The sequence below is a fragment of the Archocentrus centrarchus genome, chromosome 21 (assembly GCF_007364275.1).
Source record: "Archocentrus centrarchus isolate MPI-CPG fArcCen1 chromosome 21, fArcCen1, whole genome shotgun sequence".
Taxonomy (NCBI): domain Eukaryota; kingdom Metazoa; phylum Chordata; class Actinopteri; order Cichliformes; family Cichlidae; genus Archocentrus; species Archocentrus centrarchus.
In genome coordinates, this window is record NC_044366.1 from 10,060,360 (window position 1) to 10,085,027 (window position 24,668).

Below are 24,668 nucleotides of genomic sequence, written 5' to 3' on the forward strand. Positions count from 1 at the left end.
TAGCAAAGCATGATGTGAAAACAGATGGAATTAATTTGGTGCAATTGCCAGAATCATTGTGTTCATACATCTGATTATAGCAAATTACATTGCAGCAGACTCCAAATTAGACTGGGCGTGCTGTTGTGAATGCATATACCTCTGTGTTTAAGAATAAGTGACATTTGACATATTTTGCATTTGCATATTTTATTAATTACAAAACTAACCTTTTTTTCAACATATTTCTGCTTGTGCTCTGAGCATAATTTCTTTTAAGGTAGAGTCATATTTTTTTTTAAGATACAGAGCAAATTATGTATGCTTTGTTGATTTGAGGCTACTCATTCCTTGCTAGTATGTCTTTGCCAGATGGCTGTTGTAGAGAGCATGTAAAAGTTTTACATTCCTGTTAATGGCAGTTTTTGTACAGATGATATTTTGAAACAGAGAAGTAGAGAGAGTAGAAAACAGCGAGCTTTTTCAAGTATTTTAAAGCATGTTTCTTTTGCTTACAGCATACATGCAGTCCATCACAGTACTGCATGTACTTTAGTATTTACTCATGTTCTCAGAGCTAGCACCACATAGCTCTAGATATGTGAAAAGCATCTCGTAGTCTCAGTGGCAGATATACAATCCCTGCAGCACTCTGTATTTGCCATGAGAGAAAGCTGATCATATGGCGTCTTTGAGCAGATATAAGGATTAGCTTTGAATATCTTAAGCTCGGCATGTACTCATTTTGCATACTGCTTTACAACAGGGGAAGTGTGCTAGTTACCACACCGTGTGATAAATAATGCACAGGTCACGTGGAGTCCACACGCAATATTCAGATTGAGTAAACAAAAACAAAGCAACTTTTTTTTGTTGTTTTTAATTAATTTAAAAGGTACCTTAAACACAAAATAGTCATTGTAGTACATACTTTTAATATAATTTGAGATACATTGTTTGAATCTAAACTGGAACATCAATAAAATCAGGAAACTTGGATTACACACCCTGGAAAATCTATGCCTATCTAGAGTCATCACAACAGGCATCCAGTCCAGAAGCTATTCCACATTAAACCATTGTTTCTTTTCTTGATTTCACTGATATATAGTTTATTCAAAGTGAATGGCAGTCTGAAGTAGCAGCTGAAGTCTGCTTATACTGAGCCATTCAAATGCTAATGCCTCAGGAAGATAGCAGCCAGTTACAATGTGTCTATCCAAGCAGACCAATTTTACTGGCCTCTGGCTTTTTGTATGATATTGTAATTCTGGTTATTTTCAACCTGCGCCTTTTGTCTTGGGTGTTTTGTTGTTTTATTGTGCAGCTTTACCTTTCTGTGTTTTGCCAGGAGTGTTGCTTTATACTTTATGCCTTCATGCTGAGCACAGTTCACTTTCGCATAGCCCCAAAATAACCAAAACACATTATGTCCTCTGAAATTATTCGATTACACGAACTTTGAGTGTAGAGGCAGATAGGCTGACTTATTTAAAAATTAAGCTCATTCCTAAAATAGCCTATAATTTATATGAATAATTTATTTAACCTAATTTAAAGCTTTAATTTTCAATCTGGCATTCATAATACACTAAATAGCATACCACTCGGGTAAATCCTAAGAAAGTTTCCAACATACAAAACTATGGCCAAGGTTAAAAATAATGTAAATTATACTTGTGCTAAAACAATGTAATTATGCTTATAAATAACTCCTTAACTTGCTCTATGGAAAGTGCTAACTCAGGCTGAATTGTCGTGCATATTCTAATCTGGAGTTGATATCTTGGGAAAAAGTCAACCTTTCAAATGCATTTTGTTTGTTTGTTTGTTTGTTTTTTCCATCCCAGAAGATAAAAGAAAACCTTTAAAACTGAGCTAAAAATGAATTGAATATAGTTGTAAAGGGATAGCTGTTTGTTTAGTGAGAAGCAAACATGTAAATCTGTTGCAGGCTATCTAACTGGAGATCTGCAGCTAATTCACTCTTGACATTCAAGGTTTTTTTGTTTGTTTATTTATTTATTTCCCAGAGTGATGTTAGCAAAGGTAGAGTTGTATAAGACAGTGCAGTCCCAGGCACACCTTTAACTTAAATGAGTATCATCTTTAATTATTTTTCCAGAATGTTTTAATTAAAAAAAAAATGCTTTGCACTTTTACTCAAAGATGTGATTGAATTCTGACAAACTTTATGTTCCATGTAAACAGTTATTACTTTTATAAAAATGCAATCTGGCAGCATTACCTTTCCTGCAAAACCTATTACCCAAAGGAAATCCCTTATATACAGACATACTGCTAATGAGATCCAAGTGAGAGTTTCTTACAGGGACTGTTTTAGACATGTTGGACCTGTTAGGACCTTGTTGGTGAGCTGAAATCTCTTTTTCTCGCCACAACAGCACCTGGTCTCCTGGTTTCTGTCTACTGTGATGGAAGGAAATGGTGAAAACCTTTTATGATTCACTGCTGAAAACTTCTGAAACACTTTGAAGGTGGAACAGTTTCAACAGTCAGAAGGGAAAAAAATTGGTCCCAGACTGAGTTCTTCTGTCGTTTTTTTACATTATTAAATGCATACACATATTTACAGATCTGAGATCCCTGTGAAAAATTAGATCTCTTACAGAACAAACTAACACATGGGGGCATGTAAATCTCAACCCATTTTTACACTGCTGCAGCACTGCATCAATTTGAAGCTTTTTTCATATATGTGTGTGTGTGTGTGTGTGTGTGTGTGTGTGTGTGTGTGTGTGTGTGTGTAACAACCTTATTTTGAGTACTGGGACTCGATGGTTTTGTTTCATGCCTTATCAAGTGTCAAGTCTGGTTGACGCTCGGTTTGTATTGGACTGAAACTTTACTTGGCAATTTTGAATTAATGCATTTGTGGCATAGCAAAATACCTTACTGACTTTTGCACTCTTCTAGAGCAACCGAGTGCAGAGCAGTAAAAAAAAAAAAAAAAGATTAATGTTAACTGCACATCCTTTAAGCACAGAAAAGCAACATCATACATTTTAGATTTTTTTTTTTTGGTGCATTCATAATGCTGCTGTTTATTTGTTACCCTACAATCCTTTTACCACCATGAGCCTGGGAGAAGGATTCATGATTGTGGTCCAAAGGTCACTGTGCATTTACCATTTTATAATACTTCTGTATTTGCTTGCTCTCCATCACTCTAAAAATTGCTTGCCCCCCAAATGAAAATTCAGTCATTTTAAATTCTGCTCCCTGTCAGTCAAAACTCCACTGAGGGCTATATGAAAACCAAATACAAAGAAAGCTCACCACTATAGTACCATCTAAGCCATTTCTGAAGCTGTTAAAAGTGAAAAAGGACATAATCCTGCATATTTAAATGTCAATAAAAGTATTCTGTGCACATACCTAAGTGAAGTTTAACACTGAGACTTGTTTTATAGGGAAATTGTTCAAATTAGTTGACGAAAACTATTGAAAATTTACAACACTGAAGAAGCATTTTCAGTATGTGCATATGTATATGTTTGGCTGCAGAATATGTTACGCTCAAAGCTCATTTGCCTGTCTTAGCTATATGTTTTTCTGCCCTTTCTCCTTTAAATCAGTTTTATGATTACCAGTCCGCATATTGGTCTGTAACATGTAAACTCTGTACACAAATGTACATGTACGCAAATTTATATATATATATATTTTTTTTTAAACAATCCAGTGGTTCATTTTCATGTCTCACTGTGCTAGTAAAGAAAAAAAAACTCTAATTCATTAAGTGTTTAAAAATAACAAAATTGGAACAGCTAAAAACAAAACCAAAGACCTTAATTTAGAAAATAATGATAACTGAAGCTTTTGCTGTCATTCACTTCCCACTATGCTATTGAATGTGAATACACCCTGTTGAGAAATGAATTGGTCTGCAGCAGCATTTCATAATGTCTTGAAATGGTTAGCACAAGAAAGACCAGGGACAATCAATGCAATCCTTTATCTCTGGGGCTGTAAGTTGACATTAATTAATGTTCAGCAGTGACATATCAGTCTTTGCCCTATTAAGGCTTTGTTTCGAGGGTTATGCTTTCCACTGTGCCATTTTTTTCATTTTTATTCTGCTGAATGCTCATCATGCTATAATTAGCTGCTATTCTCCGGAACACAGCATTAGAATCAAGCACAACATTCAGAAAATACAGTGTTGGCTTCCTGAGCACTCTTACCAGTCAATCAGTTTGTCACTTGACAGCTTAACAACAAAACGTCTGGGGATACATTTTGATGTATTCCCAAAGTTCACACTTTATATGGGACTTATGAAACTTGCACTTTATTGCTATTTAAATGTTTTGATAACAAATAGCTTTATACTCTCCTCCAGCCCCTGTTGTTTGACATTTAATAATCAACACAGTGACATTTCTTTCAGCTCCTTTTAGTTCATTCCTGTAGCGATACAGTAGGTAACATTTACATGGAAGTATCTGTAGTTTCTATAATTTTCATTCAGTTTTCATTTCCAGGAGAGGATGATTGAAGCTTCTGTTTAAGAACAATATTGAGCTTGTGGTGGTCAGTTTGAATAGTCTTTCTAAATATCCAGAAAAGAAAATCAAAAAGTAATATCCCAAATCACAAAGTAATTTCCCATTCCAACTACCCTTTTATACCCTTTTTTCTTCAATCCTTTCTTTCCCTTTCCCCCTGCAGAGCTCCTGTCAGCCTGCCACGAGCTCCGGTGCCGTTATGGCTGTGTCATGACTAGAAATGGCACCTTCTGCTTCTGCGCTGACGGCTTTGAGGTCGGCGAGGACGGTACGAGCTGCAGAGGTAAGATTCTGCGCCACTGGTGGGTGCCTCCTGCCATGGAACGCTTCCTCCCTTTCCTCCCTCCTCCCCGTACAAGTACTTTTGCCCTCGGCCAGACTTCTTTCAGATGAATAAGCAGGAGTTGCTGGGTATATGAGAACCATCTGTCTGCAGGCAGGGCCTCATGCACAGTACATTACACTCGCAGCATAGATACACACTTACACATATATGCTTACATATGTATACAAGAGCGCACACAAACTCTTCATATGTTTTTTTTTTTATGCTCTTTCTAGTATGTGCCACAGGCCAGGTGTGTGACAGGAAGACATGATTTTGCTACAGCTGCAGTGACTTGTGATTTGAATTCTGCACATACCAAATACCAACGACATTGCATAGAATTGTATATTTATGGAAGTAGGATAAGTTTAACAAAGTGGGAGTGCTTCTGGAGTTTGATTCTGTTGGGGAAGACATGAGAAAGAGCTGTTATAGTGTACTGCAGCTCCAGAAAGTCTCATTGCTTATAAAAGTAATTATACCTGAGGTGCCAGAGTGAGGCCACATTAAGTATACTTTATGTATTTGGGTCATGTTTGAGCACACCTAATTTGTTACAAATGACTCTTGCTTTTTTTCTATAAGATCATGATGAATGTGCCATGTATGGTGCATGCAGCCAAACCTGCACGAACACCTACGGGTCATACAGATGCAGCTGCACAGACGGGTACATCCTGCAGCCCAACAGGATATCTTGCAACGCCAGACAAGGTGAGTGGCACACTTGCATCATAATTAGCACAATACACATGTTCAGTTTCTAAGAATAAACAAGGCTGTTTTGTTCAGACGGAGTGGAATTCCAGCTTATCATCTCTTTGGTTTTCACAAGGACTGGTAGGGCAAGATTAATGGGATTTAGCAATGCCCACATCCATCACCCACATAGGGATGGGTAGATGTGGTCAAGCCAGGATAATGATAAAATTAATGAGCATGAGATTTTAAGTGGGCGCAGTCTGGAGTATTTTGTGCGGAGACAATATCTAACATCACCCTGATTTATGTTAATGCCTGATGCTGGTAACAAATCTGCTCCAGTGAGGAAAACAGCCTACTTATTGTAGAAATTAAACATGTAATAGAGTTATTGTCTTTTGGTGGTCTGCTGTCTGCAAGTAAATAGACCGAAGATTGTGTAGTATACATGTTTGTATCTTATACTGAGCCATGAAATAAAGTAGATATTTTTTTAGGGTGATGCCACTATGGCGTATATGGGTTGAAAATAGCTAGAGGGCCAATACGCCCTGTTGGGGAGAATGCCACTGTTGTAGCCTTTAATCACGGTGACTGGTGTCCTACCAAGAATAAACTGAATATGATTACCCATAAACTTAACTGAACCCAATGCTCACATGCATTAATATTAATTTAGCAGAGAGCGATAGTGGTACAAGGATAACTATGGGGTTACCATTAGTTGTAAAAGCTCATGAATATAAATTTCTGATAGAGCTCTCAGAGGCCAGAAGATGAGGAGCAGCAGGGTATGAAAAACATATTAACGCAGTGAGTGTAAGATTGAAGTTAGAAGTCTGCAGCACACATTTTTCTTTTTAGGGATTTAATCTTGATTTAATCTCCGCTTCTTTGACTCAGACTTCAGTGAAAGGTTTATTTGTTTATTTATTTATTTTGTGTTTATACTGACTAACATAAATCTGACAATACCCTTATGATTTTCATTTCTGCTTGATAACTCAGTTTAAATACAAAATTGAAATTGTTTTAAATGTGGCGAGTTTGTGTGTTGCAAACAACTTTTTCTAATATATATGCAAAACATATTTATAGGTCCTTCCCTTTGTACTTCCTGACTGAGTTTGTTTCTACTGAAGATGTAGTTGAACCGATTAAAGATATTTAGTGCACAAGTGTTTGCTAAGAGCAGCAGGTCAACATGAAGGCTCCAAATGTAACTCCAGTGTATCAGATATGTCTTGTTGTTTAATTGTTTCTAATATTTTTTTGGGCATAAACTGAGATTTGGGCACAGCAAGAAAAAAGTTATTAAAACCAATTCTTTACAATAATTTTGTTATTTGTCTTTTTTCGTGGTACTTTTGACATTAAGGAAAATGTAGAATGTAACCAGACCTGTGCAGTCAAAATCCCATCTACCCCCCCTAGTGTGGAAGAAAAATGTATGTATCTGAGTCACGCACTAGCAGTTATTTGAGTGGACATTCTGATTTATTACCTATATTAGGAGGGCAGCTCTTGACTTGAACTTGTGCTGAAGATTGGGATAAATAAGGGCCCTTTTCAGGGGGTGAACCTGATGTCAGAGAATGTGCACGGTCAATTAAGCCCATAAAGCTGCTTATTTCAGTTTCACCACCAGAGATGTCGTTCCATGAGTCCAAGCAGGAGCACAGGCTGGGAAAAACTCACACGTCATTCCTGAGTTAATGCTTATGGTTTTCTCCTTTCTTTTATTTCAAGGAAATCTATTCTGAAAAGCAGTTTAGCTGCACTGGTGCTTGTTTGTCCAGTGTTAGAAATATTATGAATGTATTTCTTTTCAAAACGATTTGGTTCACACTTCATTCGCCACAGTGAACTTTCCAATCATATATTTTGCAGATCAGACTGTCTTTAAAGGAATAATGTTTACTGAGCTAGCTGAATAACTTTGGTGAGACATCCCCAGAATAAGTGTATTTATTTTTATTTACCTAAGGTAAAAAGGAACATTTGGTAAACATGCTTCTTGGAAATGACCCTGGCTCAGATTACTCATACCAGTAATTCTCATCAAAGAAACAACCTACCATCAAATACCATCAATATTTTTCCTTCCGCTATAGATCCTGGTGATAGCCGCCCAGCACTTCTCATTGGTGGTTCAGATCGCATTGTCATCACCCATCTAAATGGAACAGGCCTTCAACCCCTCAGGTCCTTGAGAATAAATGGAACACTGGCACTGGATTTCCAGCACAACCAGGAAAGTGTATGCTGGGTTCTGTCTTCAGAGTCCTTTGGGCAACTCCGCTGTGCTGTAACAAGGAATCTGCGTGGATTCACACGGGACCAGGAAATAAAAACGCATCAAAGTTTGCAGCGTATGTTTATATCAGTTCATACTTTTCTTCTGAAACACAGCCTTTTGTTCGTTTTTCTGATAAATAACTTTCTCAAATGGTGAACGCTGAACTACATGAATAAAAGGTATTTTTGCCTGTGGTAAACATCACCCAGTGCTCTCTCTTGCTCACAGACACAGGCTCATGCTTCTTTGCCTTCTCTCTTTTTCTTTTGCTCTCTTTTTCCACACTCTTCCCTGCAAGCTCTCTCTCTATCTCCTCATTATCAGTGTGGCTTAAGAGAGGTTAGCCTCAGCAGTTTCAGAATTCATCTTTATCCTGCAATTTCCATTCAAGCCTGGGAGCTAAACTGACTTTGCTACTTCAAAAGTGCTACCTTTTCCTGGTCTAGTAAAGATTCTCATGAATTATAGCACATTTCACTCATCATAAGATAGTACCATTTGTCCTGGCAGTCAGGCAAGTGTTCAAAATATCTTAAAAACAACGCCGCTGTTGTTTTCGGTTTGCTCTCAGCTTGGGCACAGCGACAGATATTTTAACAGAAATACTGTACCTCAAATGTGGTTCAATTGCAGAATTAGTATAGCGGTATTTCTGGAGGTTAATTAGACATGGGTGGAAATTTTAAGTAGAGAGTTGTGACAGATCTCCTCACGGGGATGGGGGGTTGGGTTGGAGGTGGGGGGCTCTTATAAACATAGCTACATAATTTTTGATAATATACAAACATGCAATTAAAGAACTTCTGCTTTTAGTTTGAAAATATTAAAACATCTCTCATCTGTTCTCTTGTATCAGTCCGAAGCCTGGATCTGTGACTAAAAACTAAAAGTTGAGATAACCAAGGCCCCCTGTTGTTTTTATTTCATCATTATTTCTGTATCTTTGGTTGTCATGGAAACTTTCTTTTATTTATATAGTATGTATTCATCTGTTTCACACGAGAATCTAACATGTTTTTTTCCCCCCACTGCAGATGTGGAGCAGATGGCAATTGACTGGCTGACAGGAAACTTTTATTTTGTTGACCGTGTCACTGACAAGATTTTTGTCTGCGACCGTGGCGGGGACACGTGTGTTACTATTCTACAACTAGACCTGCTAAATCCCAAAGGAATAGCTCTGGATCCTCTCATGGGGTGAGTATTCTGCTGGCAAGAATATACCTTTACTGAAAGCAATGTGAGTCTCATTTATCACCATGTATCATTTTGCAGAGGGAAAAAAAAAATCTAAGAAATAAAAAAAATGCATTTCACTACTCAGAACAAGAGAGGAGGAATATAAGAGGGTTACAATAATGGGATTTAAATGATTTCCTGTCCTTCAACTCAGCCATTTTCTCTTTGAGCTGTGTAATTTGGTGAATAACTGGTGATGCTACATATATCTTCTACTGTCTAGACAGTCATTTGTATTCACTGATTTTGCTCTACATCCCATGGAAGAATGTGCCCCAACAGGACTTTCCATTACAGGATTTTTGTCTCTGAAGATCAAAAAAAAAAGAAAAAGAAAGAAAAAGCAGAGCAACAGTGGAAGAAAACGTATTCCCTCACTGCTCTCAGTGAAAACCATAACATTTAGAGCATGTGGCTGACAGTCTCAGTGATCACAATGTTGGAGAATTTATTATTTCTTGGGAGTTTCCTGTGTCACAGTGCAGAACAAACACACACACAAAATAGATATACTGCATGCCCCAGCTGTACCAGCCAGTGAACCAATTATCAGCGACTCTTTTCGCAATCCAGTATTATTTTGGGTTCGCTGCAGAACAGTAAGGCTCTATTATATTGCGATGACTCAAAGTCAGAGTCAAAGCTAATTTTTAATTATACACCTTTTCTGATGAAGATTTTGCAGATCATTTTTCTGCTGGTATAAAGGAGTTCAAATGTGTCATTTATACTTGTGCTTTGGCATAATAATGATCATCTCCAGTCTTCAGCAGCATCCTGCTGCTCTACACCAATTATGTTAAACCGTCATGACAGACCTCATAAGGCCTAGACATTATGAACCTTCAGCCTTAACATATAATTAATTTGGGGGTACGACCAGAACTACATTGTCACTTTGTGGATTTCTGCTTGTGCTTTATTCACTGCCTCCGTTTGCTACTATAAACCACTGGGTCTCATCAAAATAATTAGCTTGTGGCCTTTTTTGTTTTTTTCTTTTTAATGGCAGGGATATTTTTATTTGGTTGGCTGCATCTCTTTGTTCCCATTAAGTGTGTGTTAGCCATGTGAAAGCAGCATGGTTTGGAGTGAATACACTGCCCTTCAGAGCTTCTGTTTTAGCTGGCTCCCTGTGATGTACTGTAAGTCAGACTGTCTTTTAAGTGATTTTGTTGTAATCACACATGACTCACACACCCATATCTGCCTTATTCTGTAGGTATAGATGGATAGTGGTCTGGAGTCTGCTGCCCCACAAGGGAGCTAGTTTTGCAGGTTGCTGGATAGATTGACTCTGAGACACAGAAGTATTCCAAGCCTTAGTTCTGACTCTAATTGGTGAGAAATAGGTACAGCCTGAGAGAGGTCTGTCAGCCTGGAGCAATGGAGTGAAAACAAAGGAAATCAGGGAGGTGTTAGATAGCAGCACAGCATGAGGAACAGTGTTTATAGAATATGCCCTGGTTTGGCACTCCATTTTTATTGTTATTTGACTCTCTGTATCCCTGCCTATCTTACTATTGGACAAAACATTTTAACTTGATGGACAGCCTTTTCTTCTTCTCTCTAAAAAGCTTTTCTAAGACATGCTTGATAGATGGTATGGTTTGTTTATCAGCTAAAATTTTTATCAGCACTAGAAAATTGAAGCGTCCTCTTCCATGAGTCCCATTTTAGTTTAGTGTATGATGGGAAAAAATGCACTTTGTTTTTGAAAACTCACTGTTGTCATGCAAGTTTCTTTTGGATCTTTAACGATATTAGAGAAAAAATTATTCTACCATTGTACCACACAGTCAGCCCTGTCCATGGAAATTAAGTCTAATAATTTGTTTTGAGGAAAATGTAATTGTCACCTAGAATATGATTATTGTCATTTTTTAAAACGTATGGGAATAAGTTTTGCAGGTATCTGAGTCAGAGAAAAAGTAAAGAGATGCCGTTTTTGTCTATTGACTAAGCACTCAGAGAGCACCAAGGTTATTATCCTGATTTATCATGTAGGGAATGTGAATATTTCTACCTAACTTCTTCACAACCCATTCAGCTGTTGTCGAGACATTATCCCTAAAATCACAAATGCTGATGGCATTGCAGGAAGTCGGGGGACCGTCAAAGCTCAATAGGATTTATTTCTGGGCACAACAAGTGTTTGTACAAAATTTGATGGCAATCTTACAAACAGCAATCTCAAAGCTTTTGAGCTGCTGCCAAATAGTCAAATAGTGCAAAATTGTGTTAGAGAGTATTATTCTAAACGAAGCCTTCACTTTACACTACTTCAAGAGGAAAAGAGTTAACAAAGCATCTGGAAGAAACCAGGTATGTCCTGCAGCCTTTGAGTGTATACTATTTGTTGATTGTCATTTGTAACACTGTCTACACAGTCTTCTGTCCAAGTGGGAGACACCTGCCGTTATTTGCTGGCCACCGTGCTTTTTATTTTATCATGGGTGCTCATTTCCAGAATCCAACAGGGATCTCATTGTAGTTGCAGAATTCACAAATACAGCATCAGCACCATCCTAATCCTAGAAAGCAGTCATTGATATGCCGTGTGGAAGTGCACCTGTTTAGGGAGCTGGATTCCTTGCTGATGCTGGCAGTTTTTCAGCGCAGCTTGGTCGAGGGTTCAAAGGGCAGCCCATCTCTCCTCTGGTTTGACTTGTGCAGATTAAGTCGGCTTCCCGTCGTTCTCTGGCTGTAGCTGGTTATCATTGGAAGCTGTTAGAGATCCAGGCTCACAGAGTCCCAGCAAGGCAGCGGGGCAAGCCTTCCATATAAATTACTGAATATGCATACCTGAGCAATTTTTAAAACTTTAAGAGATAGTCCACGAGATTGTTACTTTTGTTAAAGTACATTTCAGTTATTTCTGTTGACGTAATTTAGTACCTATGGTAAGAATCAAATTATACTGCATATAACACCAGTTTTCTATTAGTTACACTGGCTCCCTGTGTCTTTTCAAATTGATTTTCAAGCCCTTCTCATGGGTTTGATGTACTGAATGGGTTGGCTTCTCAGTGCATCACACATTGTCATTTTGTATCTACTCACATACCCTGAGGTCTGCTACAGCATGCTTTCTAAATGTCCCCAAAATTACCAAAAAAGAAATGGAAAATGCTGCTTTTATTACATTTGCCTCCAGGTTATGGGCTTCTATCAGAGAAGCAGTCTAACACGTCATTTTTACGAGGCCTTTAAAGGCATCACGATGCTGTTTCTCTAAATCTTTTTTTTCATGTAATTAAAATTCATTCTGTGCTCATATACTATATTCATGAGTTTTAGCTTATTTGTTATATTTCTTCCTATATTTTTATTTAGTGAAACATTCAAAATTGTGCTATTACATGAAAGTTGATTTGTGAATATTTCTGTTACTGTAAATGCGTTTGGTGATATTCTTACTTTTGACTTTGGGTCATCCTACAACATTTCTGTTGGATTAAGCTCAGGACGTTGACTTGGACACTGCAAAAAATTATCTTTATTCTTTGAATTTTATTTGCTTGAATGGGATTTGCACAGCTATGCACGGCTATCGAAACTGGCTGTTGGGACATGGAATGTCACCTCTCTGGTGGGGAAGGAGCCTGAGCTAGTGCGTGAGGTTGAGAGATACCAGCTAGACATAGTTGGGCTCACCTCAACGCATGGCCTGGGCTCTGGAACCAGTCTCCTGGAGAAGGGCTGGACTCTGTTCCAGTCTGGAGTTGCCCTCGGTGAGAGGCGGCGAGCTGGGGTGGGTATTCTTGTATCCCCCCGGCTTGCTGCCTGTACGTCGGAGTTTTCACCGGTGGACGAGAGGGTAGTTTCCCTGCGCCTTCGGGCTGGGGAACGGGTCCTGACTGTTGTTTGCGCTTATGCGCCGAATGACAGTTCAGCGTACCCACCCTTTTTGGAGTTGCTGGGTGGGGTGCTGGAGAGTGCTCCATCTGGTGACTCCATAGTCTTGCTGGGAGACTTCAACGCTCACGTGGGCAATGACAGTGAGACCTGGAGGGGCGTGATTGGGAGGAACGGCCTGCCCGATCTGAACCCGAATGGTGTTTTGTTATTGGACTTCTGTGCAAACCACAGTTTGTCCATAACAAACACCGTGTTCGAACACAAGGATGTCCATAAGTGCACATGGCACCAGGACACCCTAGGTCGCAGGTCGATGATCGATTTTGTAATCGTATCATCAGATCTGCGGCCGTATGTTCTGGACACTCGGGTGAAGAGAGGAGCTGAGCTGTCAACTGATCACCACCTGGTGGTGAGTTGGATCAGGTGGCGGGGGAAGATGCTGGACAGACCTGGCACACCTAAACGTATTGTGAGGGTGCGCTGGGAACGCCTGGCAGAAGCCCCAGTCCGGGAGATCTTCAACTCCCACCTCCGGCAGAACTTCGACAGCATTCTGAGGGAGGCTGAGGACATTGAGTCCGAATGGACCATGTTCCGCACCTCCATTGTTGAGGCTGCTGCTCAGAGCTGTGGCTGCAAGGTGGTTGGTGCCTGTCGTGGTGGTAACCCCCGAACCAGATGGTGGTCACCGGAGGTGAAGGGAGCCATCAAGCTGAAGAAAGAGTCCTATCGGGCTTGGTTAGCCTGTGGGACTCCGGAGGCAGCTGACAGGTATCGACAGGCCAAGCGGAATGCAGCTCGGGTAGTGGCCAAAGCAAAAACTCGGGTGTGGGAGGAGTTCGGTGAGGCTATGGAAAAAGACTTTCGGACGGCATCGAAGCGATTCTGGCAAACCGTCAGGCGACTCAGGAGGGGAAAGCAGTGCTTCACTCACACTGTTTATAGTGCGGGGGGGGTGCTGCTGACTTCAACTGAGGCTATAGTCGGACGGTGGAAGGAATACTTCGAGGACCTTCTGAATCCCACTGACACGCCTTCTGTAGTGGAAGCAGAGTCTGGGGATGACGGGGATGACTTGACCATCACTGGGGGTGAGGTCACTGAGGTAGTTAAACAACTCCTTGGTGGCAGCGCCCCTGGGGTGGATGGGATTCGCGCTGAGTTCCTGAGGGCTCTGGATGTTGTAGGGCTGTCTTGGTTGACTCGCCTCTGCAACATCGCGTGGAGATTTGGGGCAGTGCCATTGGATTGGCAGACCGGGGTGGTGGTCCCCATCTTTAAGAAGGGAGACCGGAGGGTGTGCTCCAACTTTCGGGGGATCACACTCCTCAGCCTCCCCGGTAAGGTCTATGCCAGGGTGCTGGAAAGGAGGGTGCGTCCGTTAGTCGAACCTCGGATTCAGGAGGAACAATGCGGTTTTCGTCCTGGTCGTGGAACGCTGGACCAGCTCTTTATCCTCTCAAGGATATTCGAGTGTGCGTGGGAGTTTGCCCAACCAGTCTACATGTGCTTTGTGGACTTGGAGAAGGCATTCGACCGTGTTCCTCGGGGTGTTCTTTGGGAGGTTCTGCGGGAGTATGGGGTGTCTGGCCCATTGTTGCGGGCCATTCAGTCCTTGTACAACCACAGTGAGAGCTTGGTCCGTATAGCCGGTAATAAGTCGGATTTGTTTCCTGTGGGTGTTGGACTCCGTCAGGGCTGCCCTTTGTCACCGATTCTGTTCATAATTTTTATGGACAGAATTTCTAGGCGTAGCCAGGTGGCGGAAGGCTTCTTCCTTGGTGGCCTCAGAGTCTCATCTCTGCTTTTTGCAGATGATGCGGTTCTGTTGGCTTCATCAGGGGGGGGCCTCCAGCTCGCAGTGGAACGGTTCGCAGCCGAGTGTGAAGCGGCTGGCATGAGAATCAGCACCTCTAAGTCTGAGGCCATGGTCCTCAGCCGGAAAAGGGTGGAGTGCCATCTCCGGCTCAGGAACGAGTTCTTGCCTCAAGTGGAGGAGTTTAAGTATCTCGGGGTCTTGTTCACGAGTGATGGGCGAAGGGAACGGGAGATCGACAGGCGGATTGGGGCTGCTTCTGCAGTGATGCGGACGCTGCACCGGTCCGTCGTGGTGAAGAGGGAGCTTAGCGTAAAAGCGAAGCTCTCGATTTACCGGTCGATCTACGTTCCTACCCTCACCTATGGTCACGAGCTTTGGGTAGTGACCGAAAGAATAAGATCGCGAATACAAGCGGCAGAAATGAGTTTCCTTCGAAGGGTGGCTGGCCTCTCCCTTAGAGATAAGGTAAGGAGTGCGGCCATCCGGGAGGGGCTCAGAGTAGAGCCGCTGCTCCTCCACATCGAAAGGAGCCAGTTGAGGTGGCTCGGGCATCTGATTAGGATGCCTCCTGGCCGCCTCCTGGGTGAGGTGTTCCGGGCATGTCCCACCGGGAAGAGGCCCCGTGGTAGACCCAGGACACGCTGGAGAGATTATGTATCTCGGCTGGCCTGGGAACGCCTTGGGGTCCCTCCGGATGAGCTGGAGGAGGTGGCTGGGGAGAGGGAAGCTTGGGCTTCTCTGCTTAGGCTTCTGCCCCCGCGACCCGGCCCCGGATAAGCGGAAGAAAATGGATGGATGGATGGATGGATGGATGGATGGGATTTGCACAGAGTGTTTGTTTTCTTGCAAAACTCAATATGATTGAGGGATTCAGTGAATGGCTGAAATATATAATATAACCTTTTTCAGCCTGATGAGCATCAACAACTCTTAAGAAATCTCCAATTCAGCATAACAGAACCACTAATGTTAGCCAAGGAACCACAATTGGATAGTCATAGTTGTAGTAGTAACAGCGAGAGTGGACAGTCAGTTTTCAAGGGGTTGGATGGATAACTGCTGAAAATTGCTTGAATAAACAGATTACATTAAGAGTGTAGCTTATAGTTATATGCAAAACAGCATTTTGTTAGAGATAAATGCAACCTGACACCAACCAAATACTAAAATTATATTGTGAGACTTTTCTGTTCATATTGTGGCTATGATTTTTATCCTTTATAGGATTTATAATCACCTTGAGACGAGTATTGTGATTTGGTGCCATATAAATAAAATTTAATGTAATGTAATGATTTACACCCCCCCCACAGAATGCTCTTCTTCACTGACTATGGGAATGTGGCCAAGCTTGAGCGCTGTAACATGGACGGCACCAACCGGACCCGGCTGGTGGATTACAAAATTGAACAACCCACTGCTGTGGCACTGGACGTAGTCAAGAAGCTGGTGTATTGGGCAGATGCCTACCTGGATTACATCGATGTGGTGGATTACCAGGGCTGGAACAGACACACCATAATCCATGGGAGCAAAGTGAGTGTCACATTTCACTTTGCACAGATTTTTGTCTTCCGTGGGTTCCACACTATAAGGCACCATTGTGGACTAATGTCAGGCTTTTCTCATGAGAAGTGTCACCCTCTGAATCTGATCCACTTAAATTGTTACATGATAGGGTGTTTCTTGGTTAATGTTCTGATTCAGGACACCGTGCTTTATCACTGCAAGACAGGTGGTATATTCACTGCTTGTTGTTTTAATCCACTCTTCATTTTGGTAGAAAAGGTCTTTTGTATGGGGAATAAATGGTTTATTAAATTGAAGGAATTGAGTCACACACTGCCTTCCAAATGAGCATATCAGTAGTCTCTCTCCTGTAGTACACTTTTGAGGCCTTTCATCGCGAATTATGATTATTCATTAAAAGGTCCTTTCAACCAACTTGGACTAGATACTCACGCTTTATGAGGAAAGAAGAACATACATATCAAGTACCTTATTCTGTATGCAGGTGTTCTTTGCATGATATTGCCTCATTCATTTGCTTGTGCCCTCATTAGACAGTATCTTCATGTCATTGCATTTGCATTACAAATGCGATGTTCCTCCTTTCTGTCTTTTCTGTAGACTGCACGGGCTTTAATGTCCTAGTCACTTGCATCAGATGATAGAATTGCTATTATAACCAGTTTTACTCGTTGCATTACAATTTTCCAAAATCCATTCATTTCAAATACATTTTTAAATTGTATTTATTTTTTAAAAGTTTTTAAACTGACAGTGAGTCATTTCCAAATTTGGCTTGATTTCCATTGAGTAAAATTTTTCATTTCAGAAAATATGTTATCATCTAAATATCCTCCATTCTTCTTTACTGTAATGATAAGCGGATAAAAAGGGTGGTTCACTGCTTTAATGCAATGTTCGAGCAAACCCTCTTCTGTATATGAGGTTGATCCTGTTTGTATTTTCTATAATTTTTTTCAATCCAAATAGTACTAAATAGTGTGCATTACATGTGCTGTATAGGTAAGCTGCAACCTTTTCAAGTGGTATGTGTGTGTGTGATTTCTTTAAAAAAAAAATCCTGTGTGAAAGTAGAGTGCTGAGGTCAAATTCCACGGGGAGAGACGCTCGAGTGGTTTGTTTTTTATTTATTTTTTTTTTATTCTGACGCATGTTTCTTGGTGCCCCTGATGTCAAAGTGTGGGCCAGTGAGCTTAGGTGTACTTCCTGTGAACACAGCTCATCCAGCCATGTCGCTATGTGTGGGTGTCAGCCTGCTAAATGTAGCATGGAGGCTGCGGCATCAGGGCCAGTACTCTCCCAGTGGAGTCAGGCTTTTGACTCTGTACGGGCTGCCAAATCTACAGACAGCCCCACAGCCATCCCTCTCATGCTTAACACAAGTCCTCATTAATTGGTTTTTATTATTGTTTTTCTTTTTCTTACTCTTGTTGTTTTGCATATTTCTGGCTTCATGAAAGATGTAAAAACAAACAAACAAAAAAACAGCACTATGGGTCTTTCTTGTTTTTCAGGTGTCGTACATTTATTCATTAGCTGTGTTTGAGGACTACCTCTATGCTATCCACTCTGACCCTTCCAAAGGGATTTCCTCTGTAGAGCTGCTACAGATCCACAGGTTCAACATCACAGCAGAGAGCAGGACACTAGCCAGCCTGGGGAATTCTAAAGGACTACGTGTTTATCATAAACTCACTCAGCCAAAAGGTAAAGGACGTTTTCCACACACGTGAATATTTGCAAGGATCTTTCACAATTCTTCCTCGCAAGTTATAGTCTGTAATATATCAGAGGAAAATGTAAATAAAATACTTTTTTTTTTTTTTTCTTTTTTAACTTCTGATTTTGTTCACAGTCAGAAGTCATGCATGTGAAATGGATTCATATGGAAAGCCAGGCGGATGTTCCCACATCTGCCTTTTGAGCGGCAGCTACAAGTCCAGAACCTGCCGTTGTCGTACTGGCTACAGCCTGGGCTTTGATGGGATGTCCTGTAAAAGTTAGTATACTTTCTGCCGTGGATCTGAACAGATATGTAATTGTTTGTTTTAGTACATGGACTTAAAACACTATCCTGTTCTAAAGCAGGATCTTTAGAGCTTCTGTTTTTCTAAAGAAGTGTGACTCTCTTTTGAAGATGTAAATATTTTGCAATAAAAAAAGTTAAGCTTAAGGATGTAAGTCACAAATAAGCAGCATCTAGTGGTGGTCATGGTATCTAAGATCTGACATCCTTTATTTGTTTCTATGTTGGCCATTGTTTAGTGTTAAGTGTAAAAGAAATTAGACTCCTATCAATCAGAAATTGTGATCAAGAGTTCTGCAACCATTCTATATAGTGGGGGTGGCTGTTTGGGTGGCTGTGGCTCAGGTGGTAGAGTGGGTCGCCTATCAATTAGAAAGCGGAGGCGAAGGTGGATCAATTCCTGGCTCCTCCAGTCCACATGTTTAATATTAGAAAAGCTGGGAGACACAGGGATGAGGTGGTTACCATCGTTGCCTCCCAGCAAGAAGGTCATGGATTAGAATCCACTGGACTTTCTGTGCAGAATTTGCATGTTCTCCCAATGTCTGCATGGATTTTCTCCTGGTACTAAAGCTTCATCCCCAAGTGCAAAGACATGCAGGATGGGATAATTGGCCATAGGTGTGAGTGTGAGGGATTGTCTGTCTTTCTGTGTTAGTCCTGTGATAGATTGGTGACCTATCCAGGGTGCATCCTGCCTCTCACCCTGTGACACCTGGGATAGGCTCCAGCCCAACCATGACCCTGAATTGGATAAGTTGAAGAAAATGGAGGGAGGGAACATTAATGTTTTCTTTTATTTATCATTAACTTAACTTAGCATACTGCCTGTCCACTGGGCTCGAAGTTAAAGGCCGTAGGCCTAAAAGATTTTAAAGAGTTTCTCTGGAGTCTTTTTTCTGTTTCTAATCAAAAAGAATCCCGACCAATGCCTGCAAAGAATCTTCTGCTCATGTACCATATAAGAACCAAGGGATACACCACGTATACACAACCTTCGACTGACAGTGATGAAGATTACAACAAATGGTGAATACACACCATTTGAAAGTAATGTTCTACTATCGACCTGTTTCAAGTCTGATTGACTGTTGCCATAATGAGGTTCTAAGTTTGTCTGCATTTGTTGGCGGGCCTGATCAATTGCTGGACATTGTGTAGTTGACAATAAAAGCAGAGGATCAAATTGATGACACAATTTTAGGGCCCACCACATTTCGATCGAAGCAACGAAGCATTGGAAGACGTTACATGACACATTTGATTTATACACCCCCTCATAGATATTCTGATGACACTATCTCTTTTGTGCTTGTGCTTTCCATCTCCCTAAGCATAATGAGATTTAGTGTTAAATGGTACTCCTTTTTCATACAGTAGTCACAGAGGGGTTTGATATCTGGGTCTCTTGCAATGCTTAATTGTCTCCTGGGTAGTTGGTCTCTCCCTCACGAAATGATAAATTGAAGTGAGACATGTGTGGTCCTCACCCCCAGTATCATAGTCTCTTGGGTAGGGGCTAAGAGCGGGGAGAGGTCTGCTTCTTTTCAATGGAAGCCCTCCTTCATTCCTACTCTTGCGTCTCCAGAGGATCCCAAAGGGTTCGAGAACATAAAGTCCCCTGAGCGGCAGGCAGGCCGCGGAGGAGCTGCCTCAGCTTTCCAGGCCTTTCTGTTTGCCTTTCTACTCAGATGTGTGCTTTTTTTTTTTTTTTAGATCAGAAACAGTGTAGGGTAAGTATTGCAATTGTCTGTTTGCTCAAGCATTTTTCTTGTCTTATTCTAAAGGCAGCTCTGTAGCAGGGGTGTGATTGAGGAGGGAGAGTATAGTCATTGGCACTGATTACTGGCTCCATTAGGGTGAATGAATGGTCCAGGCTCTGGCAAACATATGAGAACAGTGTGGCCAGTAAGAGGGTTTAATGCAAGGATCAGCACTGATGAATTAGACCAATTAATTGACAATAACAGTAAAAAAGGGCCCTGTCCTTTCTTACTTTGTAGAGCCCAAAAACGATATCTTCCTGTTCTACGGTAAGGGGCGTCCTGGAGTCATCCGAGGCCTGGATATGAACATCAAGTCCAGTGACGAGCACATGGTGCCAATTGAAGACCTGGTCAACCCTCGAGCCATTGACTACCATGCAGAACTGGGACATATCTACTTTGCTGACACCACAAGTTTCCTGATAGGGCGGCAAAAAATAGATGGAGGCAACAGGGAGACTATTCTGAAAGATGGTACGTCTGTTTGCTTTATTTTTTTTTTACTTACCGTTAGTCACATTTTTTGACATTATTGAAATGTTACAGCCATTTTGTACATATTTAACCTACTGAAAACACAAAAAAACATATTTAAAAGATATGATGTTGTGTATTTTACAAATACTGACAGGTTTATGATCACAATTGTACATATAGGTAAAGATCACATCTCCCATCTAACTAGTTAGAATGATATATATTTGCTAATTTTGTTTAATCTGGATTCTGTTGTAGAACTTGACAATGTTGAAGGAATCTCAGTGGACTGGATTGGGAATAACTTATATTGGACCAACGATGGGTACAGGAAGACAATCAGTGTTGCCAGGCTGGACAGAGCTTCCCAAACCAGGAAGACTCTGTTGGAAGGAAATATGTCTCATCCCCGGGCCATCGTGGTGGATCCACTTAACAGGTCAGAAATACGTAAAATATGTATATATATTCTTTTCTTTTCTTTTCTTTTTTTTAAACAAGCAAAAACATGCCATGTAGCTCCTTTAAACAAAATTGTTTATACCATTTGTTGCTACTGTACAGGTGCAGGTATGGGTGAACATCAGTTAGATATAAGCTATAAGCCTAACAGAGACCAGTATGTCTGTCTTTTCCAAATGCATTTTTTTTCCTGCCCTGACAGACTATGAGCGAAGCAATTATCTTGCCACTCACATTGCTAAATGGGCTTTAAAAAAAATCAAAGTTAAAAATGTTGGCTATTACACTTTTTGTTGCCTCACTTTGGCTCACTGGTGTGTTGCATAGAATTTAAATTACCATCAGATTTTAGATCTATTTTGTAAAATTAAAAACCTATATTGTTTTTGATTAATTTAGGAAGACTGTTTTAAAGGATGTGATTGAGAGTTTACAGTACATCTTAAACAACATAATATTGCATGCAGGTCCCTAAGTTATGGAAGATTGCGTGTTTTTGCATTCAATAACAATGTCGGGATTTATTCAGGTGTTTTTGTAGCCAGATTTTAAGCACAGTTGGTCTCGTTTATTAACCATGAGGGAAATTAAGTGATATGGGAAAATGGGTAACCAGATTTAAATTATATTTATTTTTAGATGTCACAGCTGATGGATTTTGGAGTCTGATGCTGATATAATTTTTTTTTTTAGAAGGAGAAAAGTTCAAAATCAATATTTTGACTTATATCACTTTTATCTACACATTAGTATACATATTAATGCTTATGTTGGAATTGTATAAAAAGGAAAATCATGGGGTTATTGTTCAATGATTTCAAAAACTCATTAGAAACTTACTGTGCAGACACCACTGTGGGCTCAGCTATGGTGCATACTCTGCTACAGTACATTTGCTCCAGACAGTGCTGAGATTATTGGAGATATTTGTAAACAGGAGAGTTGTAGCTGCTCTTACTAAACAATTTGCAGCATATATATATATGTGTGTGTGTGTGTGTGTGTGTGTGTGTGTGTGTGTGTGTGTGTGTGTGTGTGTGTGTGAAATGCTATCAAATGAGCCTGCTTGCTTGCTTGCACTAGTATTAATTCCCAAACTTGTTTGTTTTAGACCATGTCTCCTGTGATTGTGATGACATATAAATAATTTTTACCAGCATGGTTAAACTGGTAGAACATCTGTTTTTCTGAAACCCCCTCTCACAGCCTTCAACTCACTCATCTTGTTCCAAGAACTACACCAACCAGCTCATTAGCCACAATTAAACCATTTAATAGCTTATTCTGTGGAGTTCTCACAGACAATCTTATAAGCATTTCTGTGCAGATTCATATAAGTTAGACTTCACTGGCTGATTGGTAATTATCATATAGAGTTGATGCTGCAAAACCCAAATTCATTGAGTGTCTTAAGGTTCTTAAGGATTAATACTTTAAGGCTTAAATCGTATTAACACTCCCCAAATCCATTGCAGTCAGAGATTAGTTTCCAAGCCTCAAGGGATTGTTCCAAACATTTTGCTATACACAGCTGTTTCACTGGTATAGGGACCTGCACCAAAGCAAAAACCAAAACTTACTTATTTGCAGTTTAGTTTAGTTTTTTCCCTTTTGTTGAAAACAGTTACCGGTATCTTCAAGTCCTAAATAGTCTGCCCTTTGCTTTTATTTCTGTCTTTCTATCTTTTTATCCATTCCTACAATGAAAGTGATTCCAACATTATTATACAAGTCACGGACATGTCACAGTGGTGCAGATAGCAAAGGAAATCGACATTCATCTGAGGGATTTGAAAAAAAAAAATCATATTTGTGTTATGTGTAAAGAACAAAAAGTTTAAAGATTTGATATGAGAGCATAGCCTTAAACCTTAAAGGCTAATCAGGATAACATTCAGAATTTCAGCTCTAATAGATATGCTATAGCAGCGGTGTTGGGGGTGGCAAATAACCGTGTCACTTTTTTTGTATAGGGATTAATAACTTTTACACCGACCCTCCCACTGACAGCCCAAATGATTAGAAGTGCTAGTTTTGGGGCTTCTGAGGAAGCATTCAGCCTGAACCCGACAGGCCTTTGATCTCTATCTGCTCTCCTGGAAGAGTCTCTTAAGGTGAAATGGAAGCAATTCTCCAACAGATCTCTTGATCTCTTGCGTTCTCTGTGCCTTATTTTTTGCTTGGTTTGCCACTTCTAGTATGTGTTGACATGATAAACACTAATAGTTTCAACTTAATGCAGTCATACCTGCTGCATTAGACATCTAATGCATTTTTTAAAAATAGACACACACACACACACAAATATGTGTTACTTTAGTCACAATTGTTCAGCTCCTTAATGCTTGCATTAAGCGTGCCTACAGATCTTTGTAAGGGTTCAGTCTGCCTAGACATTAACTGGAGCAGCAGCTTAAAAAAAAAAAAAATCCTTAATTTGATGTTTTGATGATCGTGGTGAATGCTGGATGTTACGGTAACTGTGAAGGCCATGGCATATGATACACATCATTTTTATATTCATTGAGCCATTCAGTGACCCCTCATGCCCCCACACACACACACACACACACACACACACACGCACACACACAGAATTTGACCACTGTAGTAGTGAATGCTTCATTTTTGTCTTTTTTGATTTATCACCTGTCAGTGTTGTTGTCTTTACATTTTTGATACCCTGTATAAGATTTCAAGATTTATTTATTTTTCAGCAAACAGTATAAAGAAACAGATTATCATAAAATAGAAATGAAAGCTCCAAATGTTATGTTTTGCTGTTTTTGTGTAAAAAAAAAAAAAATCACTTGAGATGAAATCATTGCTTCTTTAAAATTAAAATGTGGAACCTGGATAATTCAGTCTACATTTTAGTCAGGTATTAATCAGGTATTAAATGTCTTCTACTACAACAGTGGAAATCCTATGTTGTCCATCTGATTTCATGTCTGTGTTTGTCTGTCTGCATGTAGCCATATGTGTGTCTGCATGTTGAGTGGGGAGCCAGTGTGGTGTGAATAATTCATGAGGTCGTAAAGATGACTTTGAGACAGAGGGAGTCTTCATTCGCCCCCATCTCTGATTCAGTTTCATCATCCCTTTGCCAAGCCTTCTATCATTGATGAGAAACAAGAGGCCACGTGGCTCAGTCAGGAATCCTCTAACAGAAAATCTCCTGGGCATGGTTACTAGAGAAAAGATGTGTCAAATTATTGACCCAATCATGTTTCACATACCACTGGTCCACTGGGAACTGTTTTCCCAACATACAGAAGTTACACTGAACTTTGGTGAAAAATATGGACAATCTGCCTTCATGAGCAGTCGAGCTTGATAACCATGAAATGCTCCTTAAACTATGATGACTGAAGTCCAAACGTGTGTGTTTGATTATTTGGTTTTAACATATGGGCGAATCTCATTCACAATGTATTTATTCTTCATTTGGGAATACTCTTTTTTTTGTGAGATTAAAAACCAGTTGGTGTATGTTATGTATTTGTCAGTACATTTTGTGTTCCTTATAATGTTCGCTGCATGAATCAAACAGCATCTGAAAGATTCAGTGCTGGAGCCTGCACCATGCCTCCCCATGGGCACTCAGAGCAAACCTCAGAAGACACTGTGACAAGGAATAGATCA

General features: G+C 40.4%; 1 protein-coding gene across 1 annotated transcript in view; it reads left to right on the top strand.

Moving 5' to 3' along the window:
* The window catches only part of lrp1bb (low density lipoprotein receptor-related protein 1Bb), a 283,944-nt gene that overhangs the window by 113,389 nt on the left and 145,887 nt on the right, over positions 1-24,668 (top strand). Inside the window, 9 exon segments of the mRNA XM_030757634.1 lie at positions 4,675-4,794; positions 5,425-5,553; positions 7,656-7,913; positions 8,875-9,037; positions 16,076-16,298; positions 17,807-17,999; positions 18,148-18,291; positions 20,322-20,558; positions 20,820-21,000. Coding sequence (XP_030613494.1) covers positions 4,675-4,794; positions 5,425-5,553; positions 7,656-7,913; positions 8,875-9,037; positions 16,076-16,298; positions 17,807-17,999; positions 18,148-18,291; positions 20,322-20,558; positions 20,820-21,000 — 1,648 coding nt within the window.